The sequence below is a fragment of the Oryctolagus cuniculus genome, chromosome 10 (assembly GCF_051225735.1).
Source record: "Oryctolagus cuniculus isolate XC-2025 breed Fujian yellow rabbit chromosome 10, ASM5122573v1, whole genome shotgun sequence".
In the NCBI taxonomy this organism is placed as follows: Eukaryota; Metazoa; Chordata; class Mammalia; order Lagomorpha; family Leporidae; genus Oryctolagus; species Oryctolagus cuniculus.
In genome coordinates this window covers 69,239,978-69,257,645 of record NC_142876.1, presented here as the reverse complement: position 1 = coordinate 69,257,645, position 17,668 = coordinate 69,239,978, and the positions used below count along the sequence as shown (strand labels likewise).

Genomic DNA, 17,668 nt, shown 5'->3' with positions numbered 1-17,668 from the left:
GTCAGGTGCCTAGCGGGGGCCAAACACAGAGCTGACCAGACAGAATCCCCACTTGGGCGGGGCCCAGAGGAGCCACAGTGTGACTGGGTGACTCAGCAAGGCCCCTGTGCAGGACGTGATGTTACAACACAAGACTGAGCCGCAGGCGGCCAACTGGGGACCTGGGTGTGTGTGAACAGAGCTCAGCACTGTCACCAAATGAAACGGGCAGCAAAGCTCACCCAAGCAGGTCTAATAACACACTTCCCTGCCTGTTACACAATTAGGCTTGAGCGGGTGCCTCTTGGTGGGCCTGGCTGTAATTAACGCTGCTCTTCCTGCAGCTAAACAAAACTCTCCAGGAGAGGGAGGCCCGCAGGGTCACCCAGGGTTGGAAGCACCCTGGGTGAGTCTGTCCTGCCTGCCCCCTGCACAGCCTACTGCCAGCTCTCCCCTCCCCCTGCTAGAGCCCGGGGGAGGGGCTCTCATGGCTCCATGACAGCCCTCTCTTCCTCTCCCCACAGTCCCCACCCATCCCATGGGCAGCGACACACCTCACCCCTCTGGCCACCTCCAAGGCCAGCAAAGTGACAACCATGGAGAAGAAACAGCAGAAAAGTGGAACTAATGAAGAAAGGTATTAGCAAGGAATTTTAAAGAGCTGGGAGTGGGCGTGTGGCTTAGTGGTTGAGCTGCTGATTAGGACCTCACATTAGAGTGCATGGGTTTGATTGCTGGCTCCAGCTGTCAGCTCCAGGTTCCTGCTAGTGCAGACCCTCGGAGGCAGCAGTGATGGCTCAGGTAACTGGGTTCTTGCCACCTGCATGGGAGACTTGGATTGGGATCTCAGCTCCTGGATTCAGTATCTGTCCAGCTGTAAGGGCTTTGGGGGGCATGGGGTGAACTAGAGGATGGGAGCTCTCTTTGTCTCTCTCTTTTTATAATAAGTAAATACTTTTTTTTATTTAAAAAATGAGAGATGGAAATGAAACTGGGGGAGGCAGGGAGGCAGGCAGCTGGGCAGCCAGAGGGCATGCTGCCACCTTGAGACTGCGGCCCCTGACCCCGAGGGAACCACCTGGGGGTGGGCCGAGCACTTGACCAGCTTCAGAAACGGGCAGCTGGCCAGGAGCAGGGGCTGCGTCTTCTGCCTCCCAAGCCCGCCCAAAGACACCTTTAAGACCACCTCATCCAGCTGCCTCGGCCTGGGCTCCTCTCTACTTCCGTCTGGCATTCTTCTGTCCCATGTGCAATAAAATGTCACGGGTTTAGTACTGTGGGAGAAAAGCCAGGAAGAGTCATGGCCAGCCCGAGCAGGTGTACTGTTAACAACAGGCGGCTCCACGCAGTTCTGGGCGGTTTGAGTGTCACAGGAACCTCTTTCTAAAGGCGACTGGATGTCCTTGAGGCTCTGTTTCAAGGCAAACAAGGGCAAGCCAGGGTTACAGCTGTCGGTCTGAGGTGCGTGGGAACACTGCCTATTGAAGCCGTCATTCCTGCGGCCGCAGAAACTGAAGCCAGCTGTTAGGCCACACCTGCAGAGCTGACGCTGCACCTGGGCAACCTCACCTTGTGACAGCAGCACCGCCGAGGTGGACCTGGATGCTCTGAGGGTCAGAGACTGGTGTCTCTGAGGGCCATGGACTATCTGCCCAGGTGTCCTACAGACCAAATGGTAACCGATGACTGGATTTCTTTTAGCCTTCATAATAAATAATGTGAGTGCAAACAGAATGAGAGGGACCAGCACTATGGCATGGCAGATAAAAGCTGCCTGTGGTGCTGGCATCCTATATGGGCGCTGGTTCAAGTCCTGGCTGTTCCACTTCCAATCCAGCTCCCTGCTAATATGCCTGGGAAAGCAGTGGAAGATGGCCCAAGTGCTTGGGCCCCTGCACCCATGTGGGAGACCAAGAAGAAGCTTCTGGCTCCAGGCTTAGGACTGGCCATTTGGGGAATGGATGAGCAGATGGGAGATTCTCCCTCTGCCTCTGCCTTTGCCTGTCTCTCTCTGTAACTCTGCCTTTCAAATAAATAAATCTTAAAAAATAAAAAGAAGAATAGAAGGAGAACATGGTTCTCCTGGTCACAATTTTTTTAAAGAGATTTACTTATTTATTTGAAGGTCAGAGTTACACACAGAGAGAAGGAGAGGCAGAGAGAGAGATAGAGGTCTTCCATCCGCTGGTTCACTCCCCAGTTGGCTGCAACGGCCAGAGCTGAGCCAAACCAAAGCCAGGAGCCAGGAGCCTCCTCTGGTTCTCTCACGTGGGTGCAGGGGTCCAAGGACTCCAGCCATCCTCTACTGCTTTCCCAGGCCACAGCAGAGAGCTGGACTGGAAGTGGAGCAGCTGGGACTTGAACTGATGCCCACATGGGATGCTGGCACTGAACGTAGCAGCCTTACCCGCTGCACCACAGCACTGGCCCCATCCTGGCCAAATTAACAAAAATGTTAGGATGTGGAACCGGTTCAGTTTCCACTTTATCAGGGCCACCAACCATGTCTCTACAGAGACTGAATCCTCAGTCGGACAATTCCCTCTGTCCCACATGGGGGTAGCTTCCGGCATTTTCCACCCAATCCATGTGAAATGGGCAGGGAGGGGTCACGTGACGCCCACCTGTCTCCTTGGAGACCTGCAGCCGCTGACCGTTGCAGAAGGCGCCCCGGCCCCTCTGGCCCGTGTACAGCCGCTCCTCAGTGCAGTGGTAAATCACTCCAAATTCCAGCTGTGGGTAAGGAGCAGGACAGAAAACAAATGCGGATCACTCATCCCACATGAAAAATACAGAAAGTTAAAGGCAAGGGCTACTCCAGGTTCCAAGATGAGCACAGTGACCATGGGACAGAGGTAACCTTCCAGGAGGAATGGGAGAAAATTAGAGTCCAGATTTCACACTAGACCTCGAAGTGGAAGCTGATTTTCTTTCTTACATACTAGTGTTTTTTTGTTTTTTTTTTGACAGGCAGAGTGGACAGTGAGAGAGAGAGAGAGAGAGAGAGAGAGAGAAAGGTCCTCCTTTGCCGTTGGTTCACCCTCCAATGGCCGCCGCAGCTGGCGCACCACACTGATCCGAAGCCAGGAGCCAGATGCTTCTCCTGGTCTCCCATGGGGTGCAGGGCCCAAGCACTTGGGCCATCCTCCACTGCACTCCCGGGCCACAGCAGAGAGCTGGCCTGGAAGAGGGGCAACCGGGACAGAATCCGGCACCTCGACCAGGACTAGAACCTGGTGTGCCGGCGCTATAGGCGGAGGATTAGCCTAGTGAGCTGGGGCGCCGGCCCATACTAGTGTTTTTAAAATATATGAAGATGGGGCCGGTGCTGTGGTGTAGAAGGCTTAGCCTCCAGCTGCGGTGCTGGCATCCCATATGGGCGCCAGTTCATATCCCAGCTGCTCCTCTTTCCAATCCAGCTCTCTGCTTATTGGTCTGGGAAAGCCTTGGAGGACGGCCCAAGTGTTTGGACCCCCGTACCCACGTGGGAGACCCAGAAGAAGCTCCCACCTCCTAATCAGCCCAGCTCTGGCCACTGTGGCCATTTGGGGAGTGAACCAGTAGATGGAAGAACTTTGTTTCTGTCTCTCCCTCTCTCTGTCTATAACTCTACCTCTCAAATAAATAAATAAAATCTTTCAAAAAATATGTATGAAGACTAGGGGCCAGTGTTGTGGTGCAGCAGGTTATGCCACCACTTGCAAGACTGGCTTCCCATACAAGCGCCAGTTTGAGTTCCAGCTGCTCCACTTTCCATCCAGTTCTCTGACAATGTGCCTGGGAAAACAGCAGAAGATAGCCCTATTGCTTGGGCCTCTGCCACCCACATCAGAGACCCAGATAGAGTTCCAGGTTTCTGGCTTTGGCCTGGCTCAGCCCCAGCTGTTGCAGCCATTTGGGGAGTGAATCAGTGGGTAGAAGATCTCTCTCTCTCTCTCTCTCTCTCTCTGTAACTCTGCCTTTCAAGTAAATAAGTAAATCTTGAAAAAAAATGAAGATTAATAAAACTATTTTAAAAATTCACATCATAGGGGCTGGCGCTGTGGCACGGTGGGTAAAGCTGCTGCCTGCAGTGGTTCGAGTCCTGGCTGCTCCACTTCCAACCCAGTTCACTACTAAGGCCTGGGAAAGCAGTATAAGATGGCCCAAGTCCTTGGGCCCCTGCACCCACGTGGGAGACTACGAAGAAGCTCCTGGCTCCTGGCTTCAGATGGGCGCAGCTCTGGCCGTTGTGGCCATTTGGGGAGTGAACCAGCAGCTAGAAGACCTCTTTTTCTCTCTCTGCTTCTGCCTCTCTGTAACTCTGCCTTTTAAATAAATAAATAAAATAAATCTTAAAAAATTCATACCATAATCAACCATTAGTAACCAAAAGTTACTGAAAAAGGTTATTTCTTTAGAAAGGGCTTAAATCTTTTTTTTAAGCTGTGGAAAAAGGACCACGCGAGGCTAATCCTTTTTTTGTTTTGTTTTGTTTTGTTTTTTAAAAGATTCATTTGTTTATTTGAAAGTCAGAGTTACAGAGAGGCAGAGGCAGAGGCAGAGAGAGAAGTCTTCTATCCATTGGTTCACTCCCCAGTTGGCCGCAATGGCTGGAGCTATGCTGATCCAAAGCCAGGAGCCAGGGGCCAAGCGCAGCTTCCTGGTCTCCCATGTGGATGCAGGGGCCCAAGCACTTAGGCCATCTTTTACTGGTTTCCCAGGCCATGGCAGAGAGCTGGATCGGAATTGGAGCAGCCAGGACTCGAACTGGTGCCCATATGGGATGCTGACATTGCAGGCGGCAGTTTTACCTGCTATGCCACAGCACCGGCTCTGAGGCTAATCCAACCCCTAAGAAACCCTCCTGACTGCCCTGGAAGAGAAGAGGCTCCCCACAGAGGGCCTTGCCCCAAGCACCTATCGCAGTCTCTCCAGAGCCCTCTGGGCACGAATCAGGGCTTCACAGTACAAACAGGCAGGAGGAAGAGGCTGCGTGGGACATGATACGGCCTCTGGCCCATGCACCTGCCTTTGCTGTTCCCCAGCCTGCTTCCAACCAGCCCAAGCTGACAAGAGCAAGTGTGCCCGGCCGGGCGCGGAGTCAAGCATTCACCTCTCCAGGCAATGACAGACCCAGGCCAATGGCTTCCCGAGGCCTTGGTCGGCCCTGGGGTGAACTCAACCACTCTGCCGTGGACGTCCCACCCTCCAGGGAAGGGGCTGATTCCTGGAGAAGGGGGGGAGGAAGCAGGAGTCACTGGGCTCACAATGACAGCCTGCAGCTTCCTAGCAATACTCAATCCCTCCTCCACAGCCCTGGCTTTACCAGGATTCCCAAACCCAGGCCCATCCCAGAATGCCTGGGCTTACAAACACAGCAGGCTCACAAGCAGGTTCAGAACCTGGCCCCAGCCCCTCCTCTCCTTCCTGCTTACCTGGTGGTCATGGAGTCAGCCCCAAGGTCCCACACTGACCAGTCCCAGGGACAACATTTAGTAGGGAAACAAGGGAACGACTAACTCCCTACGCAAATGCCGATGTGAACATTCTTGCTGGCACTTGGGGACGGGTGTAAATCGCTCTCAGCTTCCTCGCTGGGGAATCGGGGGCTGAGATGAACAAATGCTTTTCTAGAGGAGGCCGGCAGTCCCAACACTGAAGCAACAGCAAAGAAATTAAGGCTCTTCCAGGCGTCACTGCTTGAATAGAGTAATAAGGGTGAACTCCCCAGCCCTGCCTCCCGTCAGGTCCTGTGACAGCGCCTGGAATCCTGGAAGAGGCTCATTCCCCCAGGCACGGCCCGAGGGAGACACAGAGTTAACAGAAGAGCGGGATTAAAAAGGCTCTCCCAAAATAGGAGTTCTTCTTCTTTGCGAGGAGGTCACACGCTCTAGGGGTCAGCTGGAGACTGACTCACACCACTCGCTCGGAACGTCCCCTTCCTCGGCAGGCCGAGGAGCGAGTGCCTCCTTGATTTCCCAGTCCCTGGGAAGGGAAGGCGCGTGGTGGGGAGCGGACGGAACAGCTCGTACCTCTTGGTGCACGGCAAATCCAATGCTGACAGCCACAGTGGGGAATCTGCAAGGAAACAGAAGGCTTAGCACTTGGAGCCCTCGTGGCTGTGTGGCAGCCTCCTGGGAGGCACACAAGGACCTCTCTGTGCCTGGGCTGGGTTGATTTTTTTTTTTTTTTAATCGACTTCCCACAATTTTACTCACTGCTTCCAAGACAAACAGACTTATCTGGCCACGTGGTGAGATTGTCAACCTCGAAAGAAAACAGCATTCTGAGGGTCATGTCAGACCGATGCAATTCAACAATGACCATCTTGTGCCCAAGTAGCAGTGATTTTAATAGCAGGTTCCTGGTTCTCAGGGACCTCAAGGCCAACAGAGACCTCCCGAAAGGCCAGTCCCAGGAGGGCAGTGGAGGGTCTCGGAGGCTGCAGTCTCCCCGTGGAGGGGGCTCCACTTCCAGCCACAGTGGCACAGCCTTGTCCTACCGCCTGCCAGGCTCCCAAGCAGCCAACGGCAGGGCGAGCCGCAGTGGTGGAGGCTTGGCTTTTGTCAGTTTGCCTGTGGTTCTGTGTGGTGATGTTGTCACGGCTGCTCAATGTCTTCGGAATAATCTCTCCTTTATGTGAGAGCAATCAGCACTGTAAAAACAGGCAGCCGTGAGGCAAGGCCGGGTCCTAAGGACAGCACCAGTCACACACACAAGCAAACCCTGACTGCTAGGGCGTGTGCAAACACCCAACTTCAGTCCTGTTGCTCCCCACGTGAACACGTGCCCCTGGTGTGGCATTAGCCCCTACCCACTGCCGTTTCCACACCGATGGGCACCAGCAGGGATGGGCACTGTCTGAGCTCAGCTGCCAGGAGCTGTCGGACAGCTTAGCCAGTGACGTGCCACAGCGTGGCCCCATGGTTCTGACCGCCACGATCAGCTACAGGATCTGTTTTCCACCCAAAACTCTCCGCCGAGCTGCCCTCTGTGGCCCCAGAGGGTTCCAGAGAAAGGTGCCTTGCAAAAGGGGTTCTGGAGCCCCTGGAGTCCACAGGAGCCCTATAGATGGACACATGGCCCTCCCCATGTGAGTGCTCTGCCTGTCACATGCCAGTCCCCAGCACTGGGATAATGAGGGGGACAGAAGTGACGCTGCTCCACTCAAGACACCCCTGGGGGGGTCACACTTCAGTGGAACTGACACCCTGGTGACAGTGCTGCAGGTGCCGATGGCTCCGCCCCACCGCCTGAAAAGTCATGGCTGGGTCTGCCTCTAGAAGGTGGCCACGGTGCTGGGGTTACTACACACGCTCCACAGATAAAGAAACTGCTGGAGGCCAGCCTGCTGACACCAAGAGCTAGGGACCCACAACCTGGCTGGCTCCTGCTCGTCACTCAGCACAGCCCCCCACCCCACCCCCGTTCAGCAGCATGGGCGTGGCCTGGGACCTGGGGGCTGCCCTTCCCTGGGGACAGGGACTTCCTGCAGAGGTGCCAGGCACATTCAAGTGAGAGAACCACCTTCAGCTCCAGCAGCCGCTGGCTGTCAGGGAGCTTCCTCTGCTTCTGTGCCTGTCATCTCGCCAGCTCAGCAGCCAAGTTCCCGTCCCCTCCTGGGTGGTCCCCCTGTCCTCCCTAAACCTCCTGCTTTCTGGAACCCTGAGGTTTGCGTCCAGGGGGAAGCAGCTCTGAGTCTCACTGGCACTGCCGCTGCCTGCAGCCGCTGGTCAGCACAGGTGCATCTCCTAACCTCACCTATTTCCCCGGGGAGCGTTTCTTAAATTCAACCCAACACTTTAAGGGTAACAAACGATGGGTTTTAAACACAGGAGGGTTTCCTGACAGTCGCGGAGGCTCTCTCACAAATGGAAAACCTCATGTGAAAACTCTCATCAGGATCACGTCAGTATTTTAACGAGACCACACACTTGCTGCGCGCTTCGGTGTGCACTGCTGCCTCACATACGCTGCTGCAGGAAAGACAGGGTTCAGGAGACCACGCGGCGCTCTGTAGGAGGGGCCGCCGCTCCCGCTCACCTGTGCACGAAGTTGCAGGTGCCATCGATGGGGTCGATGATCCAGGTCGGGCTGGGGGTGAGCACGCACTTGGCCCCGGAGGCCGCAGCCTCCTCTGCAATGAACCTGCGGTGGAAGAACTCGGTCTGAGCAAACACGCCAGGGCCACCACCCGCCGAGCCTGCACCTGCTTCCAGTTCCAGGAGAGAAGGAGGAGGCCGAGGGAAAACAATGCCTCGCAGGTTCTAGGGGCCAAGCAGGGGCAGGGTCTCTGACAGGCCTCCTGTTTCTCCACCTGCCTGGCGGGCTACTCACTGCGGGACCATAGTGCCCAAGGTTGGGAGACACTGCCAGGGCCTGGAGCAGGTAGAGGGTGCAAGGGGCACTGGGCAGTGGGACCACGGAGACAAAGCTAAACTCTGCTGTAACCTTGGTCTGGAGAGGGGCCGATGACATCAAAGCGTGGGGAGCGACAGATGACTTCTGTGACCTGAGCCACCAGGGGCTAAATGTCACTTGCAGCCAACATCTCCCCTGAACTGTAGACACAGGTGACAATGGGTGGATGGCAGCTGTGGCTCCCGCTTCCCCACGGATGCCCTCCCTACTCCTGGTATCCAGCTTCCCTTCAGGATAAAGCAGGGGCAGGATGGGACGGCATGAAGAATAGAGCGGGATTATGAGGACACTGCTTGCTCACTCACAGCCTCTCTGGGTGCCCATGAAGCTCCCTGCTTATCCAAGAGGCCTCCTCCCTCCGCTCAGGGTCACAGCCACCTGCTCCTGGTCTGAGGCTCCTGTGCTCTCTGTAGTCAGCCCCCATCAGCCACCCACCCCATCAGGAACCTGGACAAGGGGCTAGCACTGTAGCTTAGCAGGTTATGCTGCCCCCTGTGACACCAGCATCCCTATAGGAGCTGGTTCCTATCCCAGCTGCTCCACAACCAATCTAGCTCCCTGCTAATTTTCCTTTGAAAGCAGCAGATGATAGCCCAAGTCGTTGGGTCCCTGGGAAGCTTCTGGCTCCTGGCTTCAGCCCAGCCCAGCCCTGACCATTGCAGTCATTTAGGGAGTGAACCAGCAGATGGAAGAATGCTCTCTCTCTCTCTCTCTGAAACTCTGCCTTTCAAATAAATAAATCTTAAATTAAAAAAAAAGAAAAGGAACCTGGTCAAGACAACAGCATCTCCAGATGCACCTGTACTAAATGGGCTTCCTGGCTTCTTCCACATGGCTCAGGTCCAAACCTCAGGGTCAGTGTTGTGGTGCAGTGGGTTAAACCCTGGCTGTGACACTGGCATCCCATGGTGGAGCGCCAGTTTGAGCTTCTAATGCAGCTTCCTGGGAATGTAGCAGATGATGGCCAAGTGCTTTGGCCTGGATGATCCCAAGCTGTTGTGGCCATTTGGAGAGTGAAACAGCAGATGGAAGATTTCTCTATCTTTTGAAGTAAAGAAAGAAATCTAAAATAAACACATAAAGCCGAAGGACACTCCTAAGCCTTCCTTCCAGCTGTCCCCCTCCCCAGCACACAGCGAGGGCAGCAAGCTGGCCGCTGCTCAAACCTGCAGAGCGGCCCTCAGGGCTGGAGATGAGCGGCTGCGTGAGGCGCAGGGCAGTGCTCAGGGCACAGGCAGCACCCTCCCAAGTGTGCAAAGGGCGGGGCCCTGGTGTGGGTTTGTCTGAGGCAGGCGCTGAGCACCTGTAGCCACGTCCACACCTGCATTACAGGAAGAAGCCTGGACGGGCTGCATTTTCACCAACGAGGGACTAGGAGTGGAAAACAAGGTAAGCTGCTTGTGCCACGGCCGGCCCTGGGGGTGCTATCCTTCGTCCACCAGCTGCTGGGCTCCGAGGAGCCTCCCACGTCGGCCAGGCCACCACCTCCACCAGAGGCACTCCTGAATGCTTCTTTCCTTGGGCGAACCACGTGACCTGAGATTTGGCATCGAGGTGCTTGTGGACAAGATGGGCAATCTGACATTATAACAAGAGGCCTGACGTGGAGACTTCCATAACCGTCTGCCCACTGTTGAAGTTGAAATTAACAGAAATGAAGAATTCAGTTCCTTAGTCTCCCTGGCCACACTTCAAGGGCTCAGCCCTCTTCTCAGGGGGCTGGCAGTTACCATGTGGGCAGTACAGACAGGGCCCACTTCTGCCAAGGGGCAGTACAGTCCTTGCATATGTTTGGACATCCTGCCTCCATCCACACAGGACAGCCGTACCCTGTGATACGTGAGGCTGTCACCTTCCTTTCACAGGCTGCGAGATCCATGCTGCGAATGAGGAGTTGTGCCTGCCTCGTTCCCTGGGGGGGAACCCTTGGATGGGCCCACCAGGTGCTGGGATGTGAACACAGGATGAGGGGAGGCCTGAGGGAGACACCTGAGGAACTCATGGCGTGGAGAGCTCAGGCAGGCAGGGCTGGCCCCAGGAGCTCACAGCCTGCAGGCTCCACACTCATGCATTCCTTCAGGGCACTGCCTTCCTCCCACGTCCCTGCACTGCCTCTGCTCACTCTGGCTCGCCAGCCAGAGTCCTGCTCAGGGGCTGGTCTTCCCCAGACCAGTCCAGATGGAACAAACAGCAGGTGAAGACACAGTGGGGCCGGAAGGGGGCAGCGTGGATGCTGGACCACAGCAGCAAGGCAGGCGATCCAAGGGACAACTACTCCCAAGGTGACACTGGTGAAGTGGCATCACTCTGCCACTTTTCTAAGCCAAAGATGCCAGGAACTCAACCTGCTTGCATGTGTTCTTCTGCAGCTGCATGATTTCCCTTCCCCGAAATGGCTTGCAATTCTGTTTTTAAAGAAAATGGTTCACACCCTAAAAACACACACATATGAGGAGCGAGTGCCAAAGCCGAAATTGGGCGCAAGGTCACCGAGGCAGTGGACAAACACGATGAAGTCGAGGAGGGAAGGGAAGAGCCTCCCATACAAGGACAAGTTCCCAGGAAACAGGAGGAGCATGGGGTTCCTTTCCTTCTTAAATCTGATTTCAAGGAGGAAATTGGAGAGTTGGCAAGGAAATGCTTGGGGTCTCTGCAAGGAGAAGGGAGCACGTGTCAGCAGCCAGAAAGGCTGGTCCTAGCGCACAAGGCTCCCAGCTGCGGCCCAGCCATGGGCTGCCCAGGATCCACGGCCCCATGCAGTGGAGCGCTCTCTAAAGGTTCAGTGAGCAGTTTGTTTTCCCAGCAGCAACCATGATGTCCCCATTCAAGTTTCTATTCTGAATGACATTTCCCACGGCAAGTACTCAAGGGACTCCTTGCCCCCCATTGAACTCTGGACTTTTAAAACATTCATTTATTTGTTAAAAAATAGTTATTTTGGGGGCCGGCACAGTGGGCTGGGCCTCTGCCTGCAGCACCAGTATCCCATATGGGTGCCAGTTCGAGTCCTGGCTGCTCCCCTTCTGATCCAGCTCTCTGCTATGGCCTGGAAAAGCAGTAGAGGATGGCCCAAGTGCTTGGGCCCCTGCACATGGGGGACATGGAGGAAGCTCCTGGCTCCTGGCTTCAGATCAACCCAGCTCTAGACATTGTGGCTATTTGGGAAGTGAACCAGCGGATAGAAGACCTTTCTGTCTCTCCCTCTCTCTGTCTGTAACTCTACCTCTCAAATAAATAAATACAATCTTTAAAAAATAAAAAATATTTATTTGAAAGACAGGATTACAGTGTGAGGGAGGGACCAAAAGACACATATACACAGAGAAGGAATCTTCCATCTGCTGATTCACCCCTCAAATGGCTGCAGCGGCCAGATCTAGGCCAGGCTGAAGCCAGGAGCCTACAACGCCATCTGGGTCTCCCACGTGCGTAGCAGGGGCCCAATTACCTGGACCATCATCTGCTGCTTTCCCAGGTACATTAGCAGGGAGCTGAATAGGAAGTGGTGCAGCCAGGACTCATACTGCCACTCATATGGGAAGCCGGCAGTGCAAGGGGTAGCTTAACCCACTGTGCCACAACACTGGTCCCTGGACTTTTGAGAGGCAGAAAAACACAGAGGTACAGGGAGGGAGAGAGGGAGAACCCATCCAGTGGTTCACTCTGCAAATACCTGCAGGAGGGCGCTGAGGCCAGGAACTCCATCCAGGCCTCCCACATGGGTGGCAGGGACCCAACTACCTGAGCAGTCACCACTGCTTCCCCTGCTTCACGAGGGGGCTGGAGTCAGGAGCCAGAGCTGATATCAAACGCGTCTCAACTGCTAGGCCAAACGCCCACCCTGAGCCCTAGGCATTTCTTAGTGGTTGATTATTCACGTCTTAGAGCTCCCCAACCCCAGCTCACCCTATGCCCACCCTTTGGCCATTCTGCTCACTAGTCCACCTGCCCACCAGGGAGACAGAAGGCACTCAGGGCAGGGGCTGTGGAGGTTGACAGCAGCGTGGACCGTATTCAAAAGATTCATTTTATTTATTTGACAGGCAGAGCCTCAGAGAAAGGTAGAGACAGAGAAAGGTCTTCCATCTGCTGGTTCACTCCCCATATCCGCAACGGCCAGAGCTGCACTGATCTGAAGCCAGGAGCCAGGAGCTTCTTCCTAGTCTCCCACGTGGGTGCAGGGGCCCAAGGACTTGGGCCATCTTCTACTGCTTTCCCAGGTCACAGCAGAGAGCTGGATTGGAAGTGGAGTAGCCGGGACTAGAACCAGTGCCCATATGGGATGCCAGCGCCTCAGGCCAGGGCGTTAACTTGCTGAGCCACATATTCAGCTTTTTGAGGCACCTAAAGACTTCCCTGGGATGTGGGGAGGGAGGCAGGACTTTTATTTACTTAAACCTGACTTCCTTCATGTAGGAAGCTAACACCTACAGAACAGGAGAGAACATTCCAAGGCTCTTGGCAGAGGGGGAGGGAGAGTCCACGCCACAAACCGTATCCTGCACAGACTCAAGTGTGAAATAATCTTTCATAAAAGCTGTGGAACAGCTACATAAAAATCTACATGTAAGTTGCAAAAAAAGAAAATCATGGAAGCAGATAAGAAAACAGCAGCTGGGTTCAGGGTGAAGTGTGTGACTAGGGAGAATGCTACATTTTGCGGCCTAATTTAACTACTTCCGTTTTCTCTTGGTAGTTGCAACAAAGCTTCCTTATAATTTTGACAGCCAAGTGCCTGGAGACTTTGCCCGTGGCTACTTCATCTGTTTACTCTATGACGGAAGGTTTGGGTTGTCCCTTTGGTCCATGAAGGACAGCTGATGTTACTCAGGCTATCTTCACAAGCTACTGCTCTGTCCCCACCGGCCGCTCTGCAGGCTACTGGCCCCAGGCTGGGGAAGACTATGATCAGGTGTCCAGCTGGGGGTGGTGCGAGCATGCCTGTTCCATGTCAAGGCTCTGTGTTATGTTCTGTTTGACGCACAGATGAACAGACACTGCTCTGTGCTGGGCACACCGCAGGACACTGGGTCCCTCTGCGGGCTCTGACCAGGGCAGCATAGGCGGCTGGACAGGCCAAGCAGCTCAGGCTGCCGCCTTCTTCGTGTCTCAGCTAGCCCAGACAATCTCGGACCTGGTTGGACGATCTTAGGAGCAGGCGTTGTGGCGTGGTTTATATCACCACAGAGCCACGATGCCACGAGACTTTCAAAGCACCTACGCTTGCATCTGACTCCAAATCACCAACTGAAAACAGTTCGGGGATCCAACAGAGCTGGGGCCTGCACTGAGCTGAGCTCGTGTGGTCGGTGTCAACAGCATGCTCTGATGACCCAACCTGCATCCCAGCCTCATGGTGCTGGATTACTTTGTGCCATCATCACGGCAGGTTAAGGCAGCTGCTGCGAACTTGGGGACGGCCGTGATGTCATTGATATTGTTTTATGGGGGTGGCCTGTAATGTGGGGTAGTGGGTAAAGCTGCCACCTGTGATGCCAGCATCCCATGTGGGTGCCGGAGTGTGTCCCGGCTGCTCCAGCACAGTTGATAAAGCACCCAGAAATGGCTGACTGGTCGCTGTTATGTACTGAACAGGATTGGGCACCCCAAACTCTGCAGATGTTTAAACCCCAAAGTCTGATGGCGTAGTGCTAGCGGCTGACGGATCAGGGTCGGGGCTTGGTCTGAGGCTGGTGCCTGAAGGTGGGGCCTTTGGGAAGTGACTAGATTGGATTCGGTTGCATGTGGGGAGCCCCAGACTGGGTTGTGATGGTTTAGTCAGAGGCACTCAACATGGAAGGGGAGCCCTTTGCTTCCTGGCTCTCCCTCCAGGCACCCTTCCCCTGCACCTGTTCACATCAGATGCAGACTAACAAGGCTGCCCCATGGTGGCCTGCAAAACTTCAAAAACTCCCAGTGGAAATAAAGCTTCCCCCTCCCTAAGAAGCTCCTCAGAGGTATTTTAGTTCAAGTAACAAAAGGCTGACTAATTCGATTCCTGTAGCGTTTTTTCCTCTTAAAGAGTAAAAGCAGTCCATAGGGTACAAGTCTTGTGACACTTGTGGCGTAGTGGGTAAAGCCGCTGCCTGCAGTGCCGGCATCCCATATGGGTGCTGGTTTGGGTCCCGGCTGTTCCACTTCTGATCCAGCTCTCTGCTATGACCTGGGAAAATAGTGGAGGACGGTCCAAGTCCTTGGGCCGCTGCACTCACATGTGAGACCTAGAAGAAGCTCCAGGTTCCTGGCTTCAGATCGGCCCAGCTCCTGCCATTGCAGCCACTTGAGGAGCAAACCAACAGATAGAAGATCTACCCCCCCTCCCTGTCTCTGCCTCTCTGTAACTCTGCCTTTCAAATAAGTAAATTAATCTTAAAAAAAAAAAAAAAAGCCAAGAAGATGACAAGCATCTGTTTTAACAGGGACCCTGACTTCAGGCAGAATAAGAAATAGGGATGTCAGAGAAGCTCACACACAGAGGTTGTCAATCAAGCAGAACAGGCACGAGCCTCAGGCAGAGCCTCCCAGGAGTGCTGCTAACCCTGAGAGCACCCAACTGGGCAGGGGAGGGGGGAGGGGTGTTTCCACACCTGCCTGTTCCTTGTCCCCACAAGCACTCACGAGCACCCTGTACTGAGCCTCGTGTACACTCAACAGGTGCAGGGTGGGTGTCATATGTATCACTGTCACCTAGGCTTACATAAACACAGACCTGACAGCTCCTGTAACCTGTGCCCAGGAGTCTGACAGCTAAGACAGCAGTTCTGGGACTCCAACACCTTTAAGAGATCCTATACAAGGAAGAAAAGAGACTCTTCACATCCCAGTGCCTCAGAGACCCTGCGCTGAAGAATAAATCATAATTTGGGGTCTGTGGCTTCCCTGGAATCATAGGCAAAATACCACATCAATGTTTTAATTGATGCTTTTTAACTGTTTGCATCAGGTTCTCCATACGTAACCCTGGAAAGGCTGAGAGCTTCCGGTGTGAAAGTGGTCTCTGTGAGGCCTTCTGGGGAACTCTCCCCATGTCCCCCACACGTGTTGGCCTGAATGAGGGGGGTGTGCATCAGTGACCACTGGCTGTGTCCCATCCTGGAAGCCTGCCTGGGCAGCAAGTGGCCCAGCCAATGGGGACATCGGGCAGGCGCAGCCTCTACTGCATCGCTGCACAGAAGAGCTGGGGACCGAGGAGCAGGGAGCTCCCCCTGAGAATGGGTTGTACCAAGAGGGAGCTTTCAACATCTGTCAGGTGCGACACTGACGTCACTGTCGTTGAGAAAACAGGACACAGAACGGAACCCGAGTCTGTCTGCTTCCCAGGGGCCTGCCCCTCACCGACAAGTGGCAGGGCCTCTGGGTGAGGTCCTGGCTGCTTCCTGAGCGAGGTGGGTGCCACGGGGTTATGCACCCCGAGGCGTACGCCTACCTGTGCGAAGGAAACCTCTCCCGCAACTCGGAAATGATTAAATCTTCCACGAGGTGGTCTGTTTCTGTCACGAGATCCGCAGCTGAGGTCTTCGTGGAGACGCGCTTTTCCTCCGTGAGCGCCTTCCTGATGATCTGCAAAGAAGGCACTGGGCTCAGCTCACCACCGTCCCCTCCTGGAGCAGAGCGCTGTCAGCTGGGGCGCTCACTGGACCCGCCATGCCCCGCCCACATCCCGGGGCTCAGTGCCACACCCACAGCTCCCAGTCGCTATTTTTTCACAGGCTCACTGCTTCAAGTTGTTTTGCCCTAGCTGTGAACAGTTTTTCTATAGAGCAATGTGCAACTTTCACCTACAAGAGCAGCCCAACCAAGACCCGTGCTAACTTATGTGCCCCCTATTCCCATATATTTGAATGTGTGCATTTGGGTGTGCAGTAAAAGCTTCTTTTCCCTAATACTCTACATTTCAGGAATCACACAGAGCGGGAGATTTCAGCCAGAGCCTCGCAGAGCCAAAGCAACCTCATACAGTATTCGTCAGGCCGGGGTGCTGCAGGTGCAAAGCCCACAGGATCCCAGTGCCAGAGGAGCTGGGAGCTGTTGGGCCATGTGGCTGGCTTGGGGAACCCAGGAGCACCTGTCGGGGGTACAGGCCCAGCCACAGGTATTCAAAGGAGGCAGGGTGTCCTGTCGTGGTCTTTCAGAAAACTGCTCACTTGTTTAATGTCTGTTACTGTGGTTGCTCCAATGCTTCTCTTTGTGGGCAATGTCACAGGGAAAGTCGCAGTGCTTGCACGTGCCAGTGCCCCCGAGCTGTGAAGCAGGTGCACTACTCCCCTTGGTCCTGGCCCTCTGCCTCGCCTCCCCCTCCCCCCACCCTGCCTCTCTCCATCAGGTCCTAGTCCCATCACCACTTGTGTGCCAGGCCCTCCACACCCAGCCTGGGCTGCACTGGTGTCCCAGCCACCCCCACACCAGGCTCAGCGCCTCACAGGTATCTTCCCGCCACCCTTCTGCACCTTGGCATGGCACCAGGCCTCCACTCTAGCATGTCTCCAGGGCCCTGGCTAAGGCCCCTTCTCCTGGGTCAGATGCAGCCCAGTGCATAGTATTTGATCACACCAGGCCACTGTCCATTCCCCTAGGCCGTGGGCTTCTCAGGGCAGGAACCCTGCCTTTAGTCTCAGTAGCTGCAGGTCAGCCCTCCCCTCCCTGTCACGAGTACAGGGGTGATTCAGCAGTGCTTGTCCACGCGGTGAGGTTTTGTCAAACGGAGTGCCACACCTGGGGCAGCCACACAGCTTAGCTCCCTTTCTGTCACCAGTGCATAGTTGGCAGCAGGCTCATCTAAAAACACCTGGACGCCCGGTGGTTCTCCCTGAAGACAATGCCCCGCCTAGAACGCAATCCTGATATCCACCAATCTTGGTAACTTAGGACCAAAAACCAAAAAGCTACTATCCATATGATATACCAGTCTCCAAACGGGATGCTAAAATACTAGGTTAGGAAAGGTTTAATTCGTGAATTTCCCTACAGTGAGAGGGAAGGTGATGAGAGAACGTCACCAACAAAGTAAGGTGCTTTTCTAAATTAGTAAGTACTAGACTCAAACAGTCTGGCCCTAGGTAGCCATCTGGCTTAGAGGCTAAGACACAGACCAGGATGCCTGTGTCCCACATCAGAGTGCCTGTCACTGGCTCCCATTGCCAGCTTCCTGCTGATGCAAATCCTGGGAGGCAATGGTGATGGCTCAGTGAACGGGCACCTGCCACTCACATGGGAGACCTGGATCCTGTTCCCAGCTCCAGCTTTGGCCTCGGCCTGGCCCCAGCCATTGCAGGCACCTGGGGAGTGA

General features: G+C 54.7%; 1 protein-coding gene across 3 annotated transcripts in view; it reads right to left on the bottom strand.

The window, feature by feature from the left end:
• IMPA2 (inositol monophosphatase 2) overlaps positions 1 to 17,668 on the bottom strand; it is a 43,179-nt gene that overhangs the window by 13,571 nt on the left and 11,940 nt on the right. For all 3 annotated transcript variants that reach the window (XR_011379444.1, XM_070050507.1, XM_002713559.5), the window contains exons 2-5: positions 15,809 to 15,942; positions 8,005 to 8,109; positions 5,994 to 6,039; positions 2,604 to 2,712 (exon numbers count right to left, since the gene is read on the bottom strand). Coding sequence is in view for 2 of the 3 variants with exons in the window: in XM_070050507.1 (XP_069906608.1) it covers positions 2,604 to 2,712; positions 5,994 to 6,039; positions 8,005 to 8,109; positions 15,809 to 15,942 (394 nt within the window). In the remaining variant the exon portion in view is untranslated. The remainder of the gene's footprint in view (positions 1 to 2,603; positions 2,713 to 5,993; positions 6,040 to 8,004; positions 8,110 to 15,808; positions 15,943 to 17,668) is intronic.